The sequence below is a fragment of the Colletotrichum destructivum genome, chromosome 2, assembly GCF_034447905.1.
Source record: "Colletotrichum destructivum chromosome 2, complete sequence".
Taxonomy (NCBI): domain Eukaryota; kingdom Fungi; phylum Ascomycota; class Sordariomycetes; order Glomerellales; family Glomerellaceae; genus Colletotrichum; species Colletotrichum destructivum.
The window spans coordinates 5,639,655-5,660,241 of record NC_085897.1 but is presented as its reverse complement, the minus strand read 5'-3'; the positions used below and the strand labels follow the sequence as shown (position 1 = coordinate 5,660,241).

The following is a 20,587-nucleotide window of genomic DNA, read 5'->3' as shown; positions in this document are numbered from 1 at the left end:
CGAAGTGAAGATGGTGCAGAAATCTCGGACTCCTCGGTCGCCAGCTGCTCTAGTCCCTGGGAGAGCGTCAACACGAGGCTTTTATATCGGTCTCCGAGGGGCCCGAGCAGGGATGTAATGCTAAAATGTCCGTTTCCGCTTACTGTGTACACGCAGTTCCTCGCCCGGGGAAACAACGCGGAGCGATCCATGCGACAACTGCGGCGTTACCGATTCGGGGTGGGACTCGAAGTCTTATTCATTTGACTCACAGTCACATCGGCCAAGAGTTCCGTGTTCATAGTGCATTGTGTTCGTAACGCAGAGAGATCTAGTTTTTTCCGATGTCCGTCTCCGACATAGAGAGCAACATAATGAAGCCACAAGGCCGCCCACGGGCCAAGCCAAGATCCCGCTTGTTTAAATCAAAAGTGCAGCATTTGAACCTGTGATCCAGTGTTGACGAGAGACTATAGCGGTTTCGTCTCAACTCCTTTTCCGCGATGTCATCCACCGCCAAGATCCGCCTGTCAACGGCAGCACTGCCGGCCGGAAGTCTGATAGTAGTCACGGGCGCCAGTGGTTCAATGGGAGTGTACATCTGCGACCAGCTTCTTCAACTGAACTATCGAGTGCGTGGCATTTCTCGCGATGCGAAGCGTACAGCTTGGCTTGGAGAACTGCTCTTTGAGAGACATGGAGCAGGAAAGTTCGAACTCGCTGAAGTCCCAGATTTCACCGCTGAAGGGGCGTTCGACAAGGTTCTTGAGGGTATCCTATGTTGCTGTCAATCTTTCAAGGTTTCGAAGTTCGACTGACACCATTTCCGTCCAGGTGCCCATGGTGTGGTTCATACCGCTGTTGACAATAGTCTCGATCTGAACCCGGACAACATTATCCCAAAAATGCAAGCAGCTACGCTTGGAATAGCCACAGCCGCTGCCAAAACACCAACTTGCAGGCGGTTGGTCTACACATCGTCATCCAGCGCCGTAGCTGAGCCGGCACCTGGTGTGATACGAGAGCTCACGATGGATTCTTACAACGAAGAAACAGTGAGGGCAGCCTATTCGTCCGACCTTCGGCACGATCTAGTCGGAGGGCACACGGTATATGCAGCAGGCAAGGTCAAGACGGAGCAAGCTCTATGGGATTGGTACCGTGGCGAAACTCCTAGGCTCGTTATGAACACAGATCAGTGGACAGCCACCAGTGCTCCCGCCCGTACGCCCGTCCATAATGCCTGACCAGGTGGTCTCAGTCATCCCAAGTCCTTGCTATGGCGGCATCTTGGATCCCAACCATCAGAAGTTCTCAGCTGCAAACGGCATGCTGAAGACACTTTGGGAGGGAAATGAGAGCGAGGAAATCGTTAAAATGTTTGAAGCGCGTAAGTCGGCCTGCACCTACAAAAGGCGTGCAACCTGATGATAACTTGCATACAGAGTGGTTCTGCGATGTCCAAGATGTTTCGGCACTCCATGTGGGTGCCCTGCTTCTACCAGACATTGCATCTGAGAGACTCTTTGCTTATGGTGGGAAATACACGGTGAACGATCTCCTGGCCGCGTTCAAGGCATTGCAGCCTGACCGGAAGTTTCCCAACCTTGTTAAGGATATCCAGCCGGATCTGAGCACGGTTCCGAATGGAAGATCAACAGACGTCCCTAAGTCGTTGGGCTTGCCGGGCTGGAAAAGCTTGGAAGACTGCCTCCGTCCGTTGGTGTCACAGTTTGCTGAAGCGACTAAACGCCAGACACCCTGTTGAGGCTTGGCGCATTCCGGACCTTTTGTCTTCGACTGGGGGGGTCCATTAGTTGCTTGATGCGTTCGATGCAAGCGTATGTCGCTAGTCGGCACAACTGCGAAGGTTCGCCAAGCGCAATGTACAACACTCAGCCGGCAATGAACAATTCTAGTCGCCACCTTCTTTCGTCGACCTGAACGTAGTGTGTACTTCCGTCATCAATAGAGTTGAAGAGAAAGGTTTTGGTAGTACAGTCAATTGTTCCGTATACTTGGTTAACACTGAGCAACAGTCTTACGTATTTCATTTGTGACTGATAGCGAATTTCCGGCCATGGACAACTTGTGGATTCCGTATCCTTGGCGGAACACGAGGCCTTCAGCAGCCCCAGCACCTATCAACGCGGCGCAAAGTCTTTGCTAGCGCGATGCCGAGCCGCAAAAGAGCCGGCCGTCTGCGGGTTGTCTTGGTATTGGCCTGGGAATGGCATGGTTCGCCGCTCAACCAACCGGCAGGGTAGCATTCGGTTTCCAACGGACGGAGTTGAGACTTATCTCGACAAAGCTTGGCTGTCTTGGCTCGCCTAGCCGAGTTTCTTACCTCCTTCCAGATCCATACTGGACCCGAGCCTCTAGACTCATCCGAGCGCGGGGTAGTAACGCTGACAGAGTCGTGATTGATTCCTGCACAAGTCAGCAAATTGGAAAACGGGGCTATCAAGGGGCATCAGCGGCTCTGGATCCGACATTTGATTGACCCCGTTGTCTGCCAAGAGTCTCGTTTCCTGCCTTTCTGGGACAGGTGCCATTGCATGATGTCACGCAAAGAAGGAATGAGAGTATTAAAAGACGTTGGTTATGTCCTCTTCAACTTGGGCCCGCCGGATGATCTAGACTCGAGCCATAGCGACTGCCACGTTTTCTAGAGGTTTGAGCCAAAGAAACAAAGAGTCTCAATTGTTCTCACGAAGATTGACCTCAGGCATCCTTGTCTCTGATCTGCCCAATATGCGCTTCAACTCGGTAACTGGCGTCGTGGCTTTGGCTGCTGCTGCTGCTCATGCCCGGGAGCTTCCGAAGGATGAGGCTCGTGCCGCAGGTAGGGAAACTGAGGTCATCTAATGAGGTCAGGCGACTTGCTAATGCACAATAGAGCTCTATGACTCTGGCGTGATTCACGATAGGCTCATGTCCATGAAGATTGTGAGCGGCCATTTGAGTGCCTCTAGATCGTTCGTTAAGCTAACATTTTATAAAGGCACACTGGGAAGCCGAAGAAGCTGTTGGCCTCATGAACTCGTCCCAATGGCCCAGACTTGGTTACACCAAGTGCGTCGACGGATACGCCGAGGCGATCCCAGACAGTCCTCTGCACAAGTTCAGATGCAAGAACGTACGTTTCTCTGGTACTTTATAGCCTCTCTTCTGCATTTCTAACATGAAACGGGGTGACAGATGGATCTCTATGACTTCATCAACCATGCAACCCTGGGTTCTCCGAACACTGACTACCGTGGAAAAAGCGGAAGCTCGTCTTGGGGTTGGACTGACCCTGATTCTGGGCGAGAGTTCATAGGTAGGTCGACTGCGTACCTGGTTATGCCAATTCACCGTATCTAACTCGGATCAACAGTCAGCGGCATGTTTGATGGGTGTGCTTTCATCGAGATTCTTCCAGAGGGCAAGATGTTCAACCTTGGGTTCTTGTAAGGCCAATCGCATGTTCCAGATTATCATCGATGATGCTGCTTTGGTTCGCAGCTAATATTCATCAGGCCTACCTACTCCCCCGTTGGCGACAGAGCCTACTGGCACGAGATTCGGGCGTATCACCATTACATGTTGATTGGATCCGAACTCGAGGGCCACGGCATCCAGATCTTTGACATGAAGAAAGTGAGTCTGGATTCGTTCTCCGTGTTGTCAATATCAACGTCTTCTAACTACTTCACCAGCTTCTGGATATCGACCCGACAGAGGCGCCGATCCTTTTCACAAACGAGAACGACCTCACTGGTCACTTCAGCGAGTCTCTTCCGCTGGGCCGCAGCCACAACGTTGTCGTCAATGAGGAGGCCAAGTACGCCGTGGCCGTTGGCGTCCAGCCCCGCAACCAGGGCTGCATGGGCGGTCTGCACTTCTTCAGTCTCGAGGATCCCAGCAACCCTGTGTTCTTGGGCTGCGATGGGCAGGATGGTTACGTCCACGATGTGAGTCATCATATCTAAATGATAGCCCCTCTATCTCCTTGAAATATGCGTGTTGACCATGCTGCTTCAGGCCCAATGCCTCATCTACAGAGGCCCCGATGCCAAGTATAACGGTCGCGACATTTGCTACGGTTACAACGAAGATACATTGACGATCTACGATGTTTCCGACAAGAAGAACTCCAAGATCATCTCCCGCACGAGTTACGAGGGTGCCACCTTCACTCACCAGGGCTGGGTCAACGACCTGAACTGGCAAGGTAAAGTTGCTGAAAGCATCACGAGGAACCTTCACTGACATTTTGACAGAATGGCTTTTCATGGATGACGAGTACGACGAAGATGATCTTGCCGGTCCTGCGGCTGACGGCTACCCTGTGACTTACATCTGGGATATCCGGTCTCTGGAGAACCCCCGTCAGACGGGAATTTTCAAGGGAAGCGTCAAGGGCATCGACCACAACCAATACGTCGTCGGCGACCTGCTTTTCCAGTCCAACTATGGCGCCGGCGTCCGTGTGTGGGATATCTCATCAGTGCCCGAGGACCCCACGGGCAACTCCGTGTGTGAGATTGCCTACTTTGACATCTATCCTGAGGATGACTCTCTTCCGGGAGGTGGCGCCATCCAGTTCTCTGGATCATGGTCTTCGTACGCGTACTTCAAGTCGGGTTTCATCTTCGTCAACACCATTGAGCGCGGTGGCTACCTCGTCAAAATGACAAAGAGAGAGACCTGCAAGCCCAAGAGCTGCAACGCGGACAACTGCCTGCGTTCTCTGAGGGCAACCAGTGTTCCGGGCCGTCTGGAAGAGAGCCAGAAGTTCTGCGGCGAGTTCACAAAGACATTCGTCGCAGATGTTGCGGTTGTTCCCGCGTATGCCGCCGAGGCGTGTCCGACCAACGTTATCTCGAGGGTCAGCTCGGCCTGCTCTTGCTTGCCGACTCCCACTGCGTAGATGGGCGACAAATGATGCATCTGCGTTTTAACGGAGTCTTACACGTTTTCTTTACGATATACAAAGGGCATGTAAAGTCAACGGTACATAGACTTCGCTTTATCAACGGGGAGACCGATTACCAGCAAAGAGTATTGGTTTGAATTGTGAGGTATACAGCAACTAAATAAAAACTCCAGTTCCGCATGCTATTTCTAAGAGACGAAGAGATGCCAAGAGAAAGCCTCAAGGTACAGATGCAGAGCAACGCTTATGCATGTTCAGGTGTCGGTCGGTTGGTCGATCAAATTGTACAGACAGTTGAGTGAACGAGGCGCTTAGCAAGAAGCGGCAGCCTCGGTAGAAGCGGCACTGGAGGCGGCAGCGCTGGAAGAGGAGGCGCCGGAAGGAGGAGAGCCGCCGGGAGCAGTGCCGTTGGGGGGAGCGCCGCCGGCACCACCGCCGGCACCACCGCCAGAGGCGGAGTTGGCAACACCGCCCTCGGCGTAGTGGAAAGCGGCGGGGGTGACCGAGTTGGACAGGGTGGTGTTGATGCCGAAGGCCATCCAGGCGAAGAGACCATCGGTGATGCTGTCGCCGAGCAGGGTGTACTCCATGACCGGGTCGACGCCATCGGTGGCGGTCTCCTCGCTCATGATGCCGTCGTCGGCGTTGGTGGTCAGCTCCTGGGTGTTGGTGTTGTAGGGGGCAAAGGCCTCGACGGCAGAGATGAGGTCCTGGTCGAAGAAGGTCTGGCCGACGTGGCTGGAGGAGATGACGTTGCCAAGGGTGCTGTTGGCGTAGAGAGTAGCGTTGGCGTGGACCATCAAGTGGATGTGGGTGGCGCGGGAGGTGTAGTGACCGGGGAAGATGGACTCGAACTGGGCGACGCCGTCCTCGTCGGTGGGCTGGATGCCGCGGAGCCAGGTGTTGTCGATGTTGGACTCGTCGGAGGAGTCGCCGTTGCCAGAGGCGACAATGCCGCTGTAGACACCGGTGGAGTTGCAGTGCCACATCTCGAGGTAGACGTTGGGGACGGGCTCGCAGGTTTCGACGTCGATGACCTGGTAGTCGAGGACGATGTCGACACCCTCCTGATCCTCAATGATGTTGCGGCGAACATATTCGCCAGAGACGTCTGTGTGAAGGAGCGGTGTTAGTTATCATCACGTTAACAGGCGATGGTGCGATGGCGCGATCAGCTGAAGATGTCCGCCAACAACTTACAGTAGGGTCCCTGGGTGACCTCGGGAGTCAAGACGCAGGAGTTGTTGCCGGAGAACAGGGTAGTGGCGTCGGTGTTCAGGGTGTAGCCGAGATCGGTCTGGTTGTGGCTGGTGGCAAGGACGGAGGCGGCATCGCGCTTCTTGATGTTGCGCTTCTGGCGGGCCTGCTCGACCTGGGCGGCGCGGCGGGCGACGTTCCGGGCTGTGACGCCACGGGCCGCGAGCTTGTCGGCGCAGTGGCCGAGACTGGCGCGCTTCACGGTGCTCAAGAAAGCGCGGCGCTCGGCAATCTCCTCGTTGAGGTCGTGTCCGGGGTGGGCGACGGCGGCGGAGAGGAGGGCAAAGCCGGAGGCGACTGAGGAGAAACGCATATCGGCGGTTGTAGTTGCTAAGTGTGGTGAAGGAAAGAAAGTTGGTAGGAGAGAAAAGCTTGCTTGGGCGATCTGTTTGATGGGCACCAAAGGGGGTGTTGTGGAAGCGAAAGTAAGAGAGGTGTGTTAGTTGTAGAGTGAATGTGAGGCTGGTGAAGAGCTTCTTTTTTCGGTCTTTGGTGGTTTCAACCCTGAGTTATTATACTCGATGGAAATACTTTTGACTTCTCTTTACGGAGACAGACATCCCCCACGACCCGTGCCAGCGTCATGGAGAGAGGGGAATGGTTCGCCGCATGAGTTGAACTGTACAGACGAATCCGTCATCGTCATCATCACACGCCCCGTTTGTTGACTCGGGAGACGTGGACGGTGGCTCCGGGAGGCTTTCGGTTACGTGGGCTGCGGAAACAGATTAAGCGTAGAGCAGTCATCCTTACTCCGGAGATAATCAATGCCAACATCTTCTTTGGTGGGGAAACTGGAGCTGCGGTGCCACCACCGGTAGGTGGGAGGGGATGGGGACTACGACATCCTCGCCCCCTGAGTATCTAGCCCCTTACTCTCTTTGGCGTAAAGGCCATCCCATCGTCAAAACGACTAGATCCGGGACCTGACCTGGGTAGGCAAGGGATGCCATGTTCCTCGTGTGTGGCCATTGACGGCTCGAGCATATCAAATCAGCCCCGGACGCAGACTCCACATACTCTAATGTTTTTTTCTGCCCCCCCTATCCCGGAACTTCACCTCGACAAGCCAATTGCGCCGCCGTGGGTCCAACTAAGCATTCCGGCCGGACGTGGCCCTACGCGCAAGCTCTTCCCCCCGAAATGTGGGACCGGCGCCGCCGTTTAAGCCTCCTTTTTCTTCGGGAGGCTCTCCCACATTCCGTAACATTTCTCCCCTTTACATCAGCCTGCCATCAAGGCGCGTTCCCAAGTCCTAGTCCCGGGGGACCAACCATGTTCGAAACGTTGTTTAGCTGGTGCTGTAAAAATAGACTTCAAAAGGGGCTTGCCGGCTAGGCCTCTCCCTCCCGTAGCCTAGGTTTCCCTACACCATCAGCTCACCAGCTAGCTCGTGGGGTTAGAACCATGGTTGACCAATCAATACTGTTGCAAATGCAATACTCAGCCTTTAGAGGTTTCTTTGGAGCAACTACGCGCGTCAATCGACGTGGTTTGCCATCGGGCCGAGGTTCCCTTTCATCGTTGACGACGCTCAGATTCGCGATGAACCCCAAGTGGCTCAGTCCGGGTTGCGGGGGGGTACGACGGGTCAAAGGTCTGGGCAAGCCAGCAATCTAAAGTAACTGACTGACTCTTGATCCCACTCAACCATTCCGTGCTGCTAGGTTCTTGCGTCTTGGCTCATCTGATTGAGGATGAGAAAATTGCGGCACAGTGTATGTCTTTATTGCTGTGACTGTTGCCGGCGTTGTATGTGTCTACCCGCCAGACCAGACTTTTTTTTCTTTCTTTATGGACATGGGACGAGCCAAACGACCGGTAACCAAGATAATGGCTGTCCGTTTCGTCCAATGTCTCTGGAAATCAAGCTTGTTATTTTTCAAAAACATGATACCTGGTCGAGTAAGGGTTTTCACTCGGGTGCACACACTTGAGACGAGGACGGAAGAGGTCCGCGAATAGACTGCTACCTGTCTGCCTGGCTACAGACCTTATAGCGGCATCCTAAACGAGGGCTGGCTAGGACATCCAGTGTCCTTGCTGCTGATGTCAGCTAACTGTTTCTGGTTCATTCGAAGTGCACTCCATCTGATTTACGAAGTCTGAGACAAACTCCTTCCCCTGTGCGTGATCTTGCATTCTATCGTTACATTCGAAGTCCTGCCTTGTGTCGACAGCAAGTGAGATGGACCATATTCGTCAGTCTCACACGCAATTCAACAGCTGCCGATTGGCTGCTCACAACCAAAGTAGCAAGCATTCTCGAATGCAAGGCGGAGACGGAAAGATTACGGATGGACCCCTTCACGCTCTCTTCCATAGCTGATTCCCATCCCCAAGCTTGTGACGCGCAATTGCGATCCCTAATTCCCCGAGTGTGTTACAGATAACAGCTCTATCTGTCGACCGCTGGCTCTCGCTCCATGACAGATCCACGTCGCAAAGATTTCGCTCAGAGAACCATTACGGGGTATTCTATTCTATTCCGGCTAGGTACAAGTCGTGCATTGTGTGCGGCTCCTGAGCCTAGTACTTTGGTAATTGCCGATGACTTCATCTTCACCAATGCCGCAAGGTATGATCCAGCCAAGATCTTGCTTTAGAATCGGGAAACAGCCGATAGGATACAGGAACTCGCCCACCCCTAAAGGAACTTCTCAACATTTGTTAGTTGCACAGCCCCAGAAGATTTGCCTCTCACCGGTCGTGCACCCCCGACCTAGCACTTTCGGGATTTAAAAGTGGTAAATACAGGGATGCAAAGCCACCGCGGCCGACGGAAATCCGGAATGTGGGATGAGCACGTCCCAAGTCCTGAGCCACATCGCCGTGGGCCATGGGTGGGCAGTGTCGATTCCAATCAACTCTACACAATCGTTGACGCGTCACCCTACCAAAGACTGCTTTCCTGTTCTTCCAGCAACCGCCATGCCAGGCTGACGAGAATTTGTACAATAGGGCGACGAAAACCGAGGAGTCCATGCTATCAACATGCCTGTCACGCGTACAGGATCGTGTGCTGGTGGTGGTGTACCAAGTTTTCACGCCGATACTAAAATCACTCGAGTTCGTCGAAAAGCAGAGTTTGCTTTTATGTTCTGATTGAAACCGCAAATGGAATGCTGATATTTCGGATTTCGCTTCCAAAAACTCTCGTTCTGGCGACATCACGACTCTCATAGGCAAGGGGGATTTGAATACCTTGCTTACTTACCCTAAGCGGTCACGTAGAGGATCCGTGGACAATTGAGAAGACTGGGAAGGTAATTAAAAAAGGCGGTAACCTCATCATTGTGATGTCGAGTGTGTACCTCGAGAAACAAGAAAGTTTGTGGGAGAATATGATTCTGAACCACCCGCCAAAATAGTGGCATGCCTGCTTAGAATAATTATACATGTTCATGAGCATGAAACTCCATTTCCAGTGTGAAAAGATCGACAGGAAATCGACGGGCAAGAACTTGAATGCCTACTCTGCCGGTGGTTACTACTTTGATCTACGTGCGTAAGGCCAAACGCGCTACCCCTGCAACAAGGCAGATGATATAGTTGTGATCATAATCAGATGTAGAGTTCCCGCCTGCAGTTTTTACAAGCTGTCGCGTCTGCCGAAACCATGAGGTAACCTTCGAAAACATATCACTTGATGAATAAGCTTTTGCTGCAGGAGCACTGAGTCATCACACGTATCGCTGTTCAGCAGATTCGAATAAGAAGGAAAAAAAGATACAAAGACGTCTGCATTTCTAAGACATCAGCCGTCAGAATGAGGAATCGACTTGGATTAATGGAACATTTCATAGCTCAACCTTTTTTCAAGCTCAATCGTTCGGTATAAAAATCTAGACCTTACATGTTGATAGCTATTACTCAGTTAATGTGGCTTGGCTTGGTTCAAAAAGACACCAGATCTGAGTCTACATTGGTAATGTCCTCTCGTGGCCTTCCGAGCTGTTCTTGGCTCACCATTAGGACCCAAGAGTCAAGCAAACCTCTTCCTTCACTACTTGTTGTCGGAAAGCTTTAAAGGATTTGCGATCTTCTCAAGGAGAGCAGTAGACACTGCCGTTGTTTTCAATGCAGCGCCAGTTGTTGGGACATCTCTGCAGGATGACCCAGTTGCCAGAGCCGTCGCATACGGCAGGAAAAACATTGGCTCTGGAACTTCGGTCAGAAAACTCTCATTCCGGAGTTTGTTCCAGAGCTTTGTCCATCCACATGGCGCACTTACCTGCACTGGTATCGACCAGGCGTGCTGCACTGCTGAGCCTCGGCGAAGGCCGAGAGGAGAAAGACGAGGGCAACGGCAGAGAAACGCATTTTCACTAGAACAACAGTCAGGATCAGCCAAAAGAGCCCTGAAGTTTTCAAAAAGGCATACCTGTTGTTGCTTTGGTGAACGAGTCGAGGGTTTGCGTTTTGCAGTGAGGAATTGAAAGCCAAAAAAAAGTCTAACAGGAAAAGCACCGAGCTTTTATACTTGAGCCATTGTAATGGGAATGGAAACATGCACCTGACCCGTGAAGCTGACGAGATGGAATTGAACAGGGCTTCATCACGATGTCCCTGCTCCTACAGCAGCCGTTGACATCCTTGTCGTCGTCATGATTTGCCAGAGAAGCTCAATGATTATGATACAACCAATCTCGGGTGTAGTCTGCTTACTGCGACTGCATAGCTGCCTCATTTCGGGGTCTTCGGATCAGGGTTACCATTTCTTTCGACAAGATCTTGAGGATGGTGATTTGACGAGGTTCCCGACTCCACGACACCTGCCTCATTGGTATGAGATGGATGCCGTGTGGCCCAGCGTGCTTTCGGCTAAAAGTCCACAAGTCTTGGACTCTTGGTAACTCACTTGGCCTTGGTAGGAATGTCAGTTTGGTGTAACGAACGAAGTGGCCAATCCTTGGAGGCAAAGTCAACATGCACCTTTTAGGTGGTCATGCAATGTAGCTAGGCTGGAAGCCAACGTGCATTTGCAGCAATTGGATGTCGCAGAGGAGCTATCAGTCGAAGTAGGATTGCCAAGATTTCGTTGGACGAATGTAGCTTACGTTAGTTTCGCGAATCCTTTAGGATTCAGCCTTTTATGCCGTATTGCAACATCGCCTGCAAGGTCCTTTAAGTTCCCACAGCCGAGATTGATAATTATGCCGCATTGAATCTTTCTTCAATTGGTGCTCAACACACTCAAGCTTGTTGCCCCTACCGTAGCCGGTGGAATACACGCCCTACATAATCTTGTCGACCTGTTCATGTCGGCACGAGGAAACAACCTCGGGGGGCTGGCTGCAGGTCTGAGAGCGCGAGGCTGACCAGGCGTCAGCAGGAGTCGGTCCATCCCTCGGTTAGAGTAGGACGGTGATGGGATAGTAGCTTGCTTAAGCTGTATGAATCACTGACGGAAAGAGTGCATCAGGCTTTGATGAGGCACATATTTCTACAACTATTGGGATTTGACTGGGAAGAAACTATGACTTGTTGTGAAGGTGACGTCTCACGAGATCGGATCGATACCGAGGACTATAAAGTGAATAGGCAAGTGCTTGACGTTGCGAAATACATAAATTAACTCTGGAGAAAGCTTTCTGCAGATTCGTTACAACGTCTACACCGAAGTACATAGCATCTGGATCCGGTAACGCTACATTTCCATCAAAATCCCACTATTCTGAATTCTGCTATTTCGAATCAATCTCTCACAATGTCAATTACGAATACGACCATGGAATCCCCGACAAACAACCGGGCAACGCCTGCAGAGAGATGCAAATGTCCTGAACACAATTGCCTGACCCTTACTACCAACAGGAGCTGCTTTTGCACCGAATGTATCGATGCGGGCCACGCTTCCTCCTGATAAACACCAAAGCACCGGTTAGCAGGTTCTTCTCGTTCGGAAACAGAGAAATGGCTAGTAACACACTAGGTGCTATTATCAACCTGCTCCTCGTACAGATTCAACGAGAACTTCTAGCGAACTCTGCGAGCATGCGTGGAGGAACCTAGGGCAATCGGTGGTCATCGACTGAGACAAACGAGCTATCAGTACCATTAGTATAGTAGAATGAGACACTCTTATAATCAGCCTGTATTCAAATAAAGACTAAAATACTGCCATACATGACGACGATTGAACTAAAGTGCCTTTACTTGAATAGCTTGAAATTAAACACGGAAATTGATTAAACTGTTCCAGCACAATAGAAGCCTAATGTTGATCCTCTTTCACTCGGCGAAGATTGGCTTAATTATCTGAATAGCGGATAGAGAAACGCATGGTTTAACAGCGTAGGACCGGAGGTTTCAAACACTATAGTGACTACGCCTGAAGCTTGCTTTGGTTTATGATGATTGGTGCCCTTAGGTTTCGAGTCTTTTCTCTACCTCTACCATGTTTTGGGGCAGTTTGCACACTTTGTGACCGCTGTTCTGTCCTCAATATTCTACATTTAGTCCTCTTGTTACTAGTGAGAACTTGATGTGAAAAAAAAAGGGTGATGAGCTTTAATTGCCTTACTTTGAGACACTGTTTACTATTATCTGGCGGCTTTGTGGAAGGCATATGAGATGACAGGAAAGACTCTCCACTACTTCCTTGCAACGGAAAATCTCAAAGGAACGAGAACCAATTTGAAAAATGTGGTTTGCTAAGGGTTAGTGCGGTGACGCAGGTAGAAGTTTCGCGTTGTTGGTTTGCCGGAGGTGGACACCGTACCGGCCCTACTTTCGGCCTCGACCCAAGACTGACCCGGGGAGGTGAAGGATGAGAAATTTGTCCGCCACTCTATGGTATGTCATTTGCCGAAGAATATCGCCAGATTTTGTAGAAACGGATTATTCTTTCCGTCATCCCAGAGGCCTTCTCTTGGACGGATTGCTGCCTCCTGCTGCGGCGTGTATGTTTTGTGGCACAAGGTAATGCAAACCACGTATTCTTTTCGTCAGCGCCCACCCACCGCCCTGGTAATCCGTATTTCCTGTGACGATGGGCTGACTGTCTGCTGTCTTGGCTCTGCTTTGTTTTAGAAGCCGGATTTTGTATGTATGAAACTCAGGGGTTTGTCAAAATTTCGTTCTCTATTACGGAGTTTCCCTAGTTGCTACTGACAGTTTAATTTGCACGTACTTCATTCGTACAGCAATTGTGCCCCAAGAGCAAGCCATGCCTCTATGTTCATACCCAGTAGTGTGTGGTCTTTTTGGAATTAGAGAATGCTTCTGACTTTGCGTTGAGATTGAGAACAAACTCGTCACAGATACTCTGCGACGCCTTCCCCAAATTCTACTCGCTTTGTTGTAAAACTGTCTGGGAACGAAGCTGGCTGTGGCGATGAAGAGTAATCAGAAAATGTAGGAACTCAGATCTAAGCGACGACTAATCTTACCTGCTGTATTCGCTTTACTGCCTGCTAGGGCCTAAAAATGGCAATTGTCAGCCGTCGGATTCGGTGAAACTGTCCAAAATTTCCAGCTGAGAGATCTGTCATTGCCTCATGGCAACTTGGCAAGGCCCCGAGCAGCCAAGAAATTGTGGAACGTGCCGAGTGTCCCGAGGTTGCAAGATTACTAACCATCATAGAGGGTTGCGGCATCACGTTGCCCGAGTCTGGCCGTATCAGTCAGTGAATCAGCTGTTCAGACAGTTGGCAGGAGAGAAGTCCGCGAATGTATCGAGTCTGGGATGTCACATTGAGGGTAGAAATGCGCCATATAGAGAAATGTTTGATTTCCAATCAACAGTGATTACAGATGAATCTAAGCTTCGTTAAGCTTCTCTTCACGAAAATGATTGGTATATAAGATCCAGAAATCAAAAGGAAGTCCTGACTGAGGAAATATCACACTCGAACCCTAACTCCTAAGGCTAGTCAACATAATACTACAAACGGAAAACAACTGCATCAAAAATGAGCTCCCCTTCAACCTATCTTATCACTGGTGCGAACCGTGGCATCGGCCGCGGCTTCGTCCAGCGTATCCTCCAGAAGCCCTCAACCACTGTCATCGCTGCCGTTCGCGACCCTTCACACCCAACCTCCAAGGCTCTCGCCGATCTGCCCAAGGGTCCTGACACCAAGCTCATCATCGTCAAGCTGGACTCCACCGTGGAGACGGACGCTACTGATGCCGTAGCTCAGCTTCGCGAGCAGGGCATCGACTCTTTGGATCTTGTAATTGCCAACGCGGGCATCGCCCAGGGCGGTACAAGCGTGCGCAACACCTCAATCGCCAACGCGCAGAAACATTTCAACGTCAACGCAATTGGTCCTTTGGCTCTTTTCCAAGCCACGGCCGATCTTCTCAAGGCCAGCAAGACTGGCAGCCCCAAGTTCGTCGCCATCTCGACAATTGTTGGCTCCATCGGCTCGCAGGAGATTTTGTCCAACTTTCCAGAGACGTCGAGTCCTTACGGGGCCTCTAAGGCGGCACTGAACTGGTTCATCCGTCTTCTGTCCTTCGAGGAGCCCTGGTTGACCAGTTGGGTCTTCCACCCTGGCGTTGTGGAGACAGACCTCAGCTCGGGCGGTGGTGTGGACCTGAAGGCATTGGGTGCCATCTCTGTAGAGACTAGCGTGGCGGACATGGTGAAGACTACTTGGAGCATCGATCCCAAGGACCTTAGTGGAACCTTTCGCAACCATGATGGCACCATCATTCCCTGGTAGAGCACAGTTTTGGTTAGGCTTTGCAAAGTGCAGCGAGACATTTTGCAACAGGACTTAGACACGCAATGACTATAAGATTTCCGAACTGAAGTTTAGATAAGATTCACGTCTAAAAGGCGAGGCTCATTTGGAAAAAGTATGGGTGACCAATCGCAAGCTTGTGCCGGTAATCCCCTCCGACATACGTACAGCCCTGGGCGATCTTCTTCCACAACGATTGTAGCTTTCCTTAGTCCTTGAAAAGATGAAGCGGCCCAAAATCGCAACGATATCAATGCCTACCTACACAGCAGCTCAGACCGTGGGCTACATGTGTTTATACAACAAGAATATCAGGCATTTACGAAACATTGCCACCGTTATCGGAATCACTGACCTCTCTTAAAAAGGACAACCATGGTGTAGAATGCGCCTCGAATATGTTTCCAAATTTGACCCCCGTGTATTCGGACAAAGTTCGGCACAATGCAAGGAAAAGGATGAATAAGATGGAGTCATTTTTGGGAAAATAGACTTTAATGAGGCGGCCAAGCACATCAGTCATCGGAGCAATTACTGCGGCGCTGATCGTCCAAAGCTAGCTTAGAGCCAATCACTTCCTGAGCTATAGACCGAGCGTTTTAAAGTTCCCGGCCGCAGAAACCGAATACGACCGTTCTTTCGGACGCGGAGTGACTTGCCAGTGGTTACGAAGCTTGTAATATAATCGTGTGAACCCGGACAGAGTAGCGGCCGACGGGCAGTCTCGTCGGACACGGAGTTGGCATTGATACTCATTGCTTACCAACAGTCGTAATTCTAAGCACACAGCGTCTTGTTGTTTCAGTTTTGTTCAACTTCAAGCCGGGATTTGTAGATTTCATGTCCCGCGAGATAAGACACGCGGGTTTAGCAACGAGAACTACCCAAGTATAAAGCTTGAAAGACTGCGAAGAGATAAGGACTCGGTTCTTCTCGCCATCACTCAGTCCGTACTCTCTTCTGCCAAAATTGTTCCAAGATCCACCGAATCCACATCAAACCACTCTCATGACTAAAAGTGTGGGCTTTTGTCGTTTCACCAAAATGTATTCCCTCACCGTTTACAAAGGCAGCGCCGACGGCTCCATCAAGAGAGACGTCACGAAGAAGCCAGAACTGAAAGGCGACGAGGTCCTTGTCAAGGTCACGGCTTCCGGTCTTTGCGGCACCGACGCTCATTACCGCTCCCAGGACATGGTCCTTGGGCACGAAGGCGTCGGTGTTGTAGAAGCCACGGGCCCTGGGGTTCGCCAGCTCCAGACGGGCGATCGTGTGGGCTGGGGCTACGAGCACGATAGCTGTGGCCTCTGCGAGCTGTGCCAATCTGGGCGCGAGACCTTTTGTCCAAGCCGTAGCATGTACGGATTCGCCGACCTCGACCAGGGCTCCTTCGCTACCGGCGCCGTCTGGAAGGAGCCTTTCCTCTTCAAGATCCCGGATGGCCTCACCGACGTGGACGCCGCACCGCTCATGTGTGCCGGAGCAACCGTTTTCAGTGCCCTCACCACGCTCGAGGATGCTCCTGTTGCCCGTGTCGGCGTCATCGGGGTTGGAGGCCTGGGCCACCTTGCCATCCAGTTCGCCGCCAAGCTGGGCTGCGACGTCGCCGTCTTCAGCGGCACCGATTCCAAACGGTCCGAAGCCATGAAGCTCGGGGCCAGAAGCTTTTACGCCACCAAGGACAGCAAAGGGCTCGATATCGGCAGCAAGAAGCTCGATATCCTGCTCGTCACATCGAGCATGCCCCCTGAGTGGCAACTTTACATCCCACTTTTGAGCCCGGGCGCAACGATTTTCCCCCTCACCATTTCTATGGGTGACTTCAGTATCCCCTACCAGGCTCTTATCTCGATGGGCCTCCGCGTACAAGGCGCCATGGTGGCGTCTCGTGTCGTCCAGAAGCAAATGCTAGAGTTCGCTGCCCGAAACAATGTAAAGCCTGTGGTCGAAACGTTTGCCATGTCTAGGGGGGGTATTACAGAAGCTTTTGAGAAGTTGGCCAACGGACAAATGCGTTACAGGGGGGTCTTGATTCCTAAGAACTGATGTAGATATGCGTCCCCCTCGCCTGACTCACAGTTCATCCGACCTTGTGAGTCCGTGATCCGTACTAGGTTTGAATCTGGACAATGTCAGCACAGAAATAAGAATATTGCAACGTTGTTGCTCTGGTGTTGTGACGCCATAGACTAGCTTAGTGTGGCTGCCGAGCTGAACTTTTTTTTCGCAGGAGAAGCCATGAGTGCTGTACCTCTTATGTGTTCTGGAGGCATTCACAGCGTGATTTCACTCTTGTTGACTGTTCATGTTAGTGTGAAATAGTGAGACAATCTCTCGGTAGTCTAACTCTTATCCAACAAAGCGTTCAACAAGGTCCAGTGTGATTGCTTGAACGCCAAACCCAACGGAAGGTTTCAAATTCTAAGCTATACTTGGTCGGCAGCAGACAAGACCGGCCCAATTAGCATTGGCCCTTGACTCAGGGGGTTTATCCTCGGTCTTTTCTGCAAATGCTGATTAATCTGCCTACAGCCGGCCGCAATTATCTACCTACCCAAGAACCGTTGTCAAGCTCTCTCTATCCGGTTCGCGTGATTGTCCTTTTCGTGCCTATTGCAGTATCCAAACGCATCATTCCCGAGACGAATCCCATCATGAAGCGCACAGTGGACGACGCCACGCACACTGAGGATGATGACCTGGCAGTGAGTGCAACCAGGCAGCACCTTGAAGGGCTCTGCTAAGGCGGCACAGGCGAGGAGAGAGAGAGGCCGAAAAGCCCAGCGGGCTTTTCGACAAAGACAGATCACGGCAATCAACGAACTTCGGGAACAGAACCAAGCCATGCAAGACGCCATCTTGTCACTGGCACGCGTTGCAGCGCGTCTTGGAAGCACTGAGCTGCAGACCGCGGTACGGGACGCTCAAAACGCAGCCGGCATGGAGGATCACAATGATGGACACGACTCTGATAACAATTCCGGGGAACAAGGCGAGCCCTCTCGACGGCAGCCTTCAATGCCGTCAACCTCGTATCAATCTGTCATGGTTAGGAGCGGAAACATGTTGGGCAAAGGTCCTGCTGGAGGGGCCCCAACACCGTTCCCTTTTGGGGGCTACCAAGCACGCCCACCAGCCAATGTTGACGAAGTTCCTGGAAGCCAGAACGATGAAAACAGAACAGGTGGACAGCAATCGGGGTACCAGAGCGGGCGAATGTCTCCACGCCTCAGCTACGGGGTTTTTCTCGAACGTCCACTTTTCAGACTGACCAATCCTCCCGTCGACATCATGCCTTTCTTGGAATCTAACAAGACGCTGGCAAGTGTTGTGTTCTGGACTGGTTTGGTCTGGGGCTTTAAGCTTCTCCAGGCTGCGATCGGAGGGAATGAGCAGGCCGTGGCAACCGCACACAAGATCTTTGGCGAGATCGCTCCAATGACACCCAAACGTATCGTTCTTAACGGCATCCACGCCAGGCTCAAATCCCGAAACATGGGGTATATCGAGTCCGACCACCCTGGGTATGATCCCGAGGGGGGGATCACGATCCGAAATAAGATGTCTCACGTATGCGCGGCCAGGGGGACGCCCTTGGAAACGTACCTGCGGCCTGACGGAGCTGAAGATTATATTCGACAAAGACTCGGACAGGGCTATCGCGTGATCGAGCTCGCGCTCGAGGGCGTGGGAACGCCAGAGGACTTGTCGAGTTTGCGTCAGTTGGTGGACAAAATGATCAGAAGTAGCGTGTGCTTGGGTGATGGACCTCGATGGCAATACAACCGGTTGGAGAAGGTCGTGGACTCGTGGCTGAATACATTGAGCACGGAAGCTCGAACTCAGCAGGAGGGAACGCCGTAGGGTATTTATACTATTGATTCGACTAGTCCTTGGACCCGAGTCGGGGTTTGGTTGGTGGAATGAATCACATTCGTTGAGGAATAGCCATAAATGCTGCTTCTTACGTGTTGGGCGTAGGGTCAAGGAGTCATGAGTGCCAACCATCCAAAAGGCATGCAGCCGGCCTTCAAGACACCGTCATAGAGCCGAGCCGCACTACGGTCAGTAACACAAGTTCACCCAGCCTCCACATATCAAAAGCGGGCTGCCACACCAGTTACTGAAGCCTTGCCAAGGGACGTGGCCAAGTCGGTCCCTCATGAGGTCGCATAGGTACACAATGTAGAAAGAATTACTGAAGTATCATGTGGTGGATGGGACGTTTACTGATGACGGCGGAAACATTGCGCCGCCTCGGCACACAACTGCGGCCGAGAATGATGTGGGAATGAGGGCCGAGCGCCCCCAGAAATTACTAAGTGAACGGCGAGGCATGTGCATTTCGCGTAAGTTGACGTCAAGAAGATGGAGAAAGACAACCGCAAACGGTTATTTGATCATAAACGCGGGCTACCACTAGACAATGGCGATCGAATTGACCGCAATCCTGCCGGCCCAGAACAGGGGCTCGGTATTACCACTATGCATTACAGACGTGACTCTTCAGCTTCCAGTAGCTCGAGGTAGTGCTGGACCACACTCTTCACCTGTTCCTCGAAGCCTTGAAACTTCCAGCCAAAGACCTCCTCCGTGTCTGATGCATCCAAGCGAATGGGCCTCGTAGGGATGGACCCGTTCGATGGCAGAATGCCGTCAGACACTTCCTTCTTGAAAAGCTGCGCAGCGACGGATTTGACGCTATTCCACTCGGTGCCCTGTAGCCCACCCGAAGAACAGATGAAGTTCCGGTTGCCTGGGACATCAGGTCGAAGAGCGTCGATATGCGCCTTTGCGACATCGTCGACATGAACGGAAACGCCGAGCACTGGCGATGGGGTATCGATTCCCAGCAACGGGGCCATGATGTTGTTGTTCGTGCCGCTTGCGACCGCTTCCTTGGTTGCATTCAGCTCATTTTTCCCGATAACCATGCTCGGCATGATATTGATGACATCGAACGAGGGCTTTTTCTCCGCAACGAACCGCTCGGTTGCCTTGAATGCCAACGCTTTCGAAGCGCCATAAGCCTGGAATGGTGATTCGAACACGCTATCGGGTCCCGGGGGGTCATAGGTGTCTCGAGCTGTCACGAAGTCTGGTATTAGTTGATATAGATCATATAACTAATGGTCTTAGGCAGCATACCGGTGAAAGTCGTGGTAACATCATGCGACATCACGTACTCCCATGAGAGAAGGGCTGCAACCGAAGATGTAATGACGACTCGTTTGATCGACGGTACATTCGCAGCCGACTCAAGAACCCTCAACGTCGCCACGATGGCCGGATCGATCAAATCACGCCTAAGATTATCGCTCTACGTACGAAGCCGAGTTAGTTTCTCATGGACAAGATGTGCAGCAACCACACCGTCGCTTACGAAAACAGGCAACGGGGAGGCAACGTGGACCACTCCACTTGCTCCATCGAGAGCCCCGTCAAATGCTCCCGGAGCCAGTAAATCGGGAATGACAGATATATCCAACTGCTTCAGGTGGGGTTGGACAGACTTGGCGTTCTTGATGTGTTCAGCTTGTTCGGCTTTTCGTATGATGGCGCGAACAGAATACCCGCGGGCGAGAGCCTCCACAAGCACGCGAAAGCCCACATGGCCAGAGACGCCAGTGATCTGCGGGCCATCAGTAACAGTCACATAACGTCGTCTGCACAAGGGTTAGCGTAACTTACGACAAGGAGTTGCTGCGACATATTCTAAGTTGGTGTGCAAGTA

General features: G+C 51.8%; 8 protein-coding genes across 8 annotated transcripts; 5 read left to right on the top strand and 3 right to left on the bottom strand.

The window, feature by feature from the left end:
* Positions 1 to 482: 482 nt before the first annotated feature.
* On the top strand, positions 483 to 1,747 carry CDEST_03930 (Putative NAD-dependent epimerase/dehydratase, NAD(P)-binding domain superfamily; the record flags this gene model as incomplete). The annotated part of the gene is given in 4 exon segments (XM_062920089.1): positions 483 to 750; positions 814 to 1,211; positions 1,231 to 1,369; positions 1,425 to 1,747. 4 exon segments carry the CDS (start codon positions 483 to 485, stop codon positions 1,745 to 1,747), a joined length of 1,128 nt encoding a protein of 375 aa, XP_062776140.1.
* An 867-nt stretch (positions 1,748 to 2,614) lies between these two features.
* On the top strand, positions 2,615 to 5,042 carry CDEST_03929 (Putative choice-of-anchor B domain, WD40-repeat-containing domain superfamily). The gene is made up of 9 exons (XM_062920088.1): positions 2,615 to 2,824; positions 2,879 to 2,928; positions 2,984 to 3,118; positions 3,181 to 3,301; positions 3,359 to 3,431; positions 3,501 to 3,621; positions 3,681 to 3,935; positions 4,006 to 4,195; positions 4,245 to 5,042. The coding sequence occupies exons 1-9, from the start codon at positions 2,734 to 2,736 to the stop codon at positions 4,892 to 4,894; spliced, it is 1,686 nt and encodes a 561-aa protein (XP_062776139.1). The 5' UTR covers positions 2,615 to 2,733; the 3' UTR covers positions 4,895 to 5,042.
* A 118-nt stretch (positions 5,043 to 5,160) lies between these two features.
* Positions 5,161 to 6,608, bottom strand: CDEST_03928 (Putative intradiol ring-cleavage dioxygenase). The gene is made up of 2 exons (XM_062920087.1): positions 6,101 to 6,608; positions 5,161 to 6,011 (listed from the first exon to the last, which is right to left on the bottom strand). The coding sequence occupies exons 1-2, from the start codon at positions 6,468 to 6,470 to the stop codon at positions 5,212 to 5,214; spliced, it is 1,170 nt and encodes a 389-aa protein (XP_062776138.1). The 5' UTR covers positions 6,471 to 6,608; the 3' UTR covers positions 5,161 to 5,211.
* A 3,595-nt stretch (positions 6,609 to 10,203) lies between these two features.
* Positions 10,204 to 10,480, bottom strand: CDEST_03927 (Putative carbohydrate-binding module family 19; the record flags this gene model as incomplete). The annotated part of the gene is made up of 2 exons (XM_062920086.1): positions 10,204 to 10,318; positions 10,392 to 10,480. 2 exons carry the CDS (start codon positions 10,478 to 10,480, stop codon positions 10,204 to 10,206), a joined length of 204 nt encoding a protein of 67 aa, XP_062776137.1.
* Positions 10,481 to 14,023: 3,543 nt separating this feature from the next.
* CDEST_03926 (Putative short-chain dehydrogenase/reductase SDR, NAD(P)-binding domain superfamily) lies at positions 14,024 to 14,832 on the top strand (the record flags this gene model as incomplete). Its single annotated transcript, XM_062920085.1, has 1 exon — positions 14,024 to 14,832. Exon 1 carries the CDS (start codon positions 14,074 to 14,076, stop codon positions 14,830 to 14,832), a length of 759 nt encoding a protein of 252 aa, XP_062776136.1. The 5' UTR covers positions 14,024 to 14,073.
* A 1,065-nt stretch (positions 14,833 to 15,897) lies between these two features.
* Positions 15,898 to 16,899, top strand: CDEST_03925 (Putative alcohol dehydrogenase, zinc-type, GroES-like superfamily, NAD(P)-binding domain superfamily; the record flags this gene model as incomplete). Its single annotated transcript, XM_062920084.1, has 1 exon — positions 15,898 to 16,899. One exon carries the CDS (start codon positions 15,898 to 15,900, stop codon positions 16,897 to 16,899), a length of 1,002 nt encoding a protein of 333 aa, XP_062776135.1.
* Positions 16,900 to 18,144: 1,245 nt separating this feature from the next.
* CDEST_03924 (uncharacterized protein) lies at positions 18,145 to 18,717 on the top strand (the record flags this gene model as incomplete). Its single annotated transcript, XM_062920083.1, has 1 exon — positions 18,145 to 18,717. One exon carries the CDS (start codon positions 18,145 to 18,147, stop codon positions 18,715 to 18,717), a length of 573 nt encoding a protein of 190 aa, XP_062776134.1.
* Positions 18,718 to 19,343: 626 nt separating this feature from the next.
* CDEST_03923 (Putative NAD-dependent epimerase/dehydratase, NAD(P)-binding domain superfamily) lies at positions 19,344 to 20,565 on the bottom strand (the record flags this gene model as incomplete). Its single annotated transcript, XM_062920082.1, has 4 exons — positions 19,344 to 19,939; positions 20,002 to 20,173; positions 20,237 to 20,485; positions 20,545 to 20,565. The coding sequence occupies 4 exons, from the start codon at positions 20,563 to 20,565 to the stop codon at positions 19,344 to 19,346; spliced, it is 1,038 nt and encodes a 345-aa protein (XP_062776133.1).
* Positions 20,566 to 20,587: the final 22 nt, after the last annotated feature.

Coding starts and splice junctions, on each gene's coding strand:
- CDEST_03929 (XM_062920088.1), top strand. CDS start 2,734: ATGCGCTTCAACTCGGTAACTGGCGTCGTGGCTTTGGCTGCTGCTGCT. Junction 2,929..2,983: donor GGCTCATGTCCATGAAGATT/GTGAGCGGCCAT, acceptor CATTTTATAAAG/GCACACTGGGAAGCCGAAGA. Junction 3,936..4,005: donor AGGATGGTTACGTCCACGAT/GTGAGTCATCAT, acceptor ATGCTGCTTCAG/GCCCAATGCCTCATCTACAG.
- CDEST_03928 (XM_062920087.1), bottom strand. CDS start 6,470: ATGCGTTTCTCCTCAGTCGCCTCCGGCTTTGCCCTCCTCTCCGCCGCC. Junction 6,012..6,100: donor GGTCACCCAGGGACCCTACT/GTAAGTTGTTGG, acceptor TCCTTCACACAG/ACGTCTCTGGCGAATATGTT.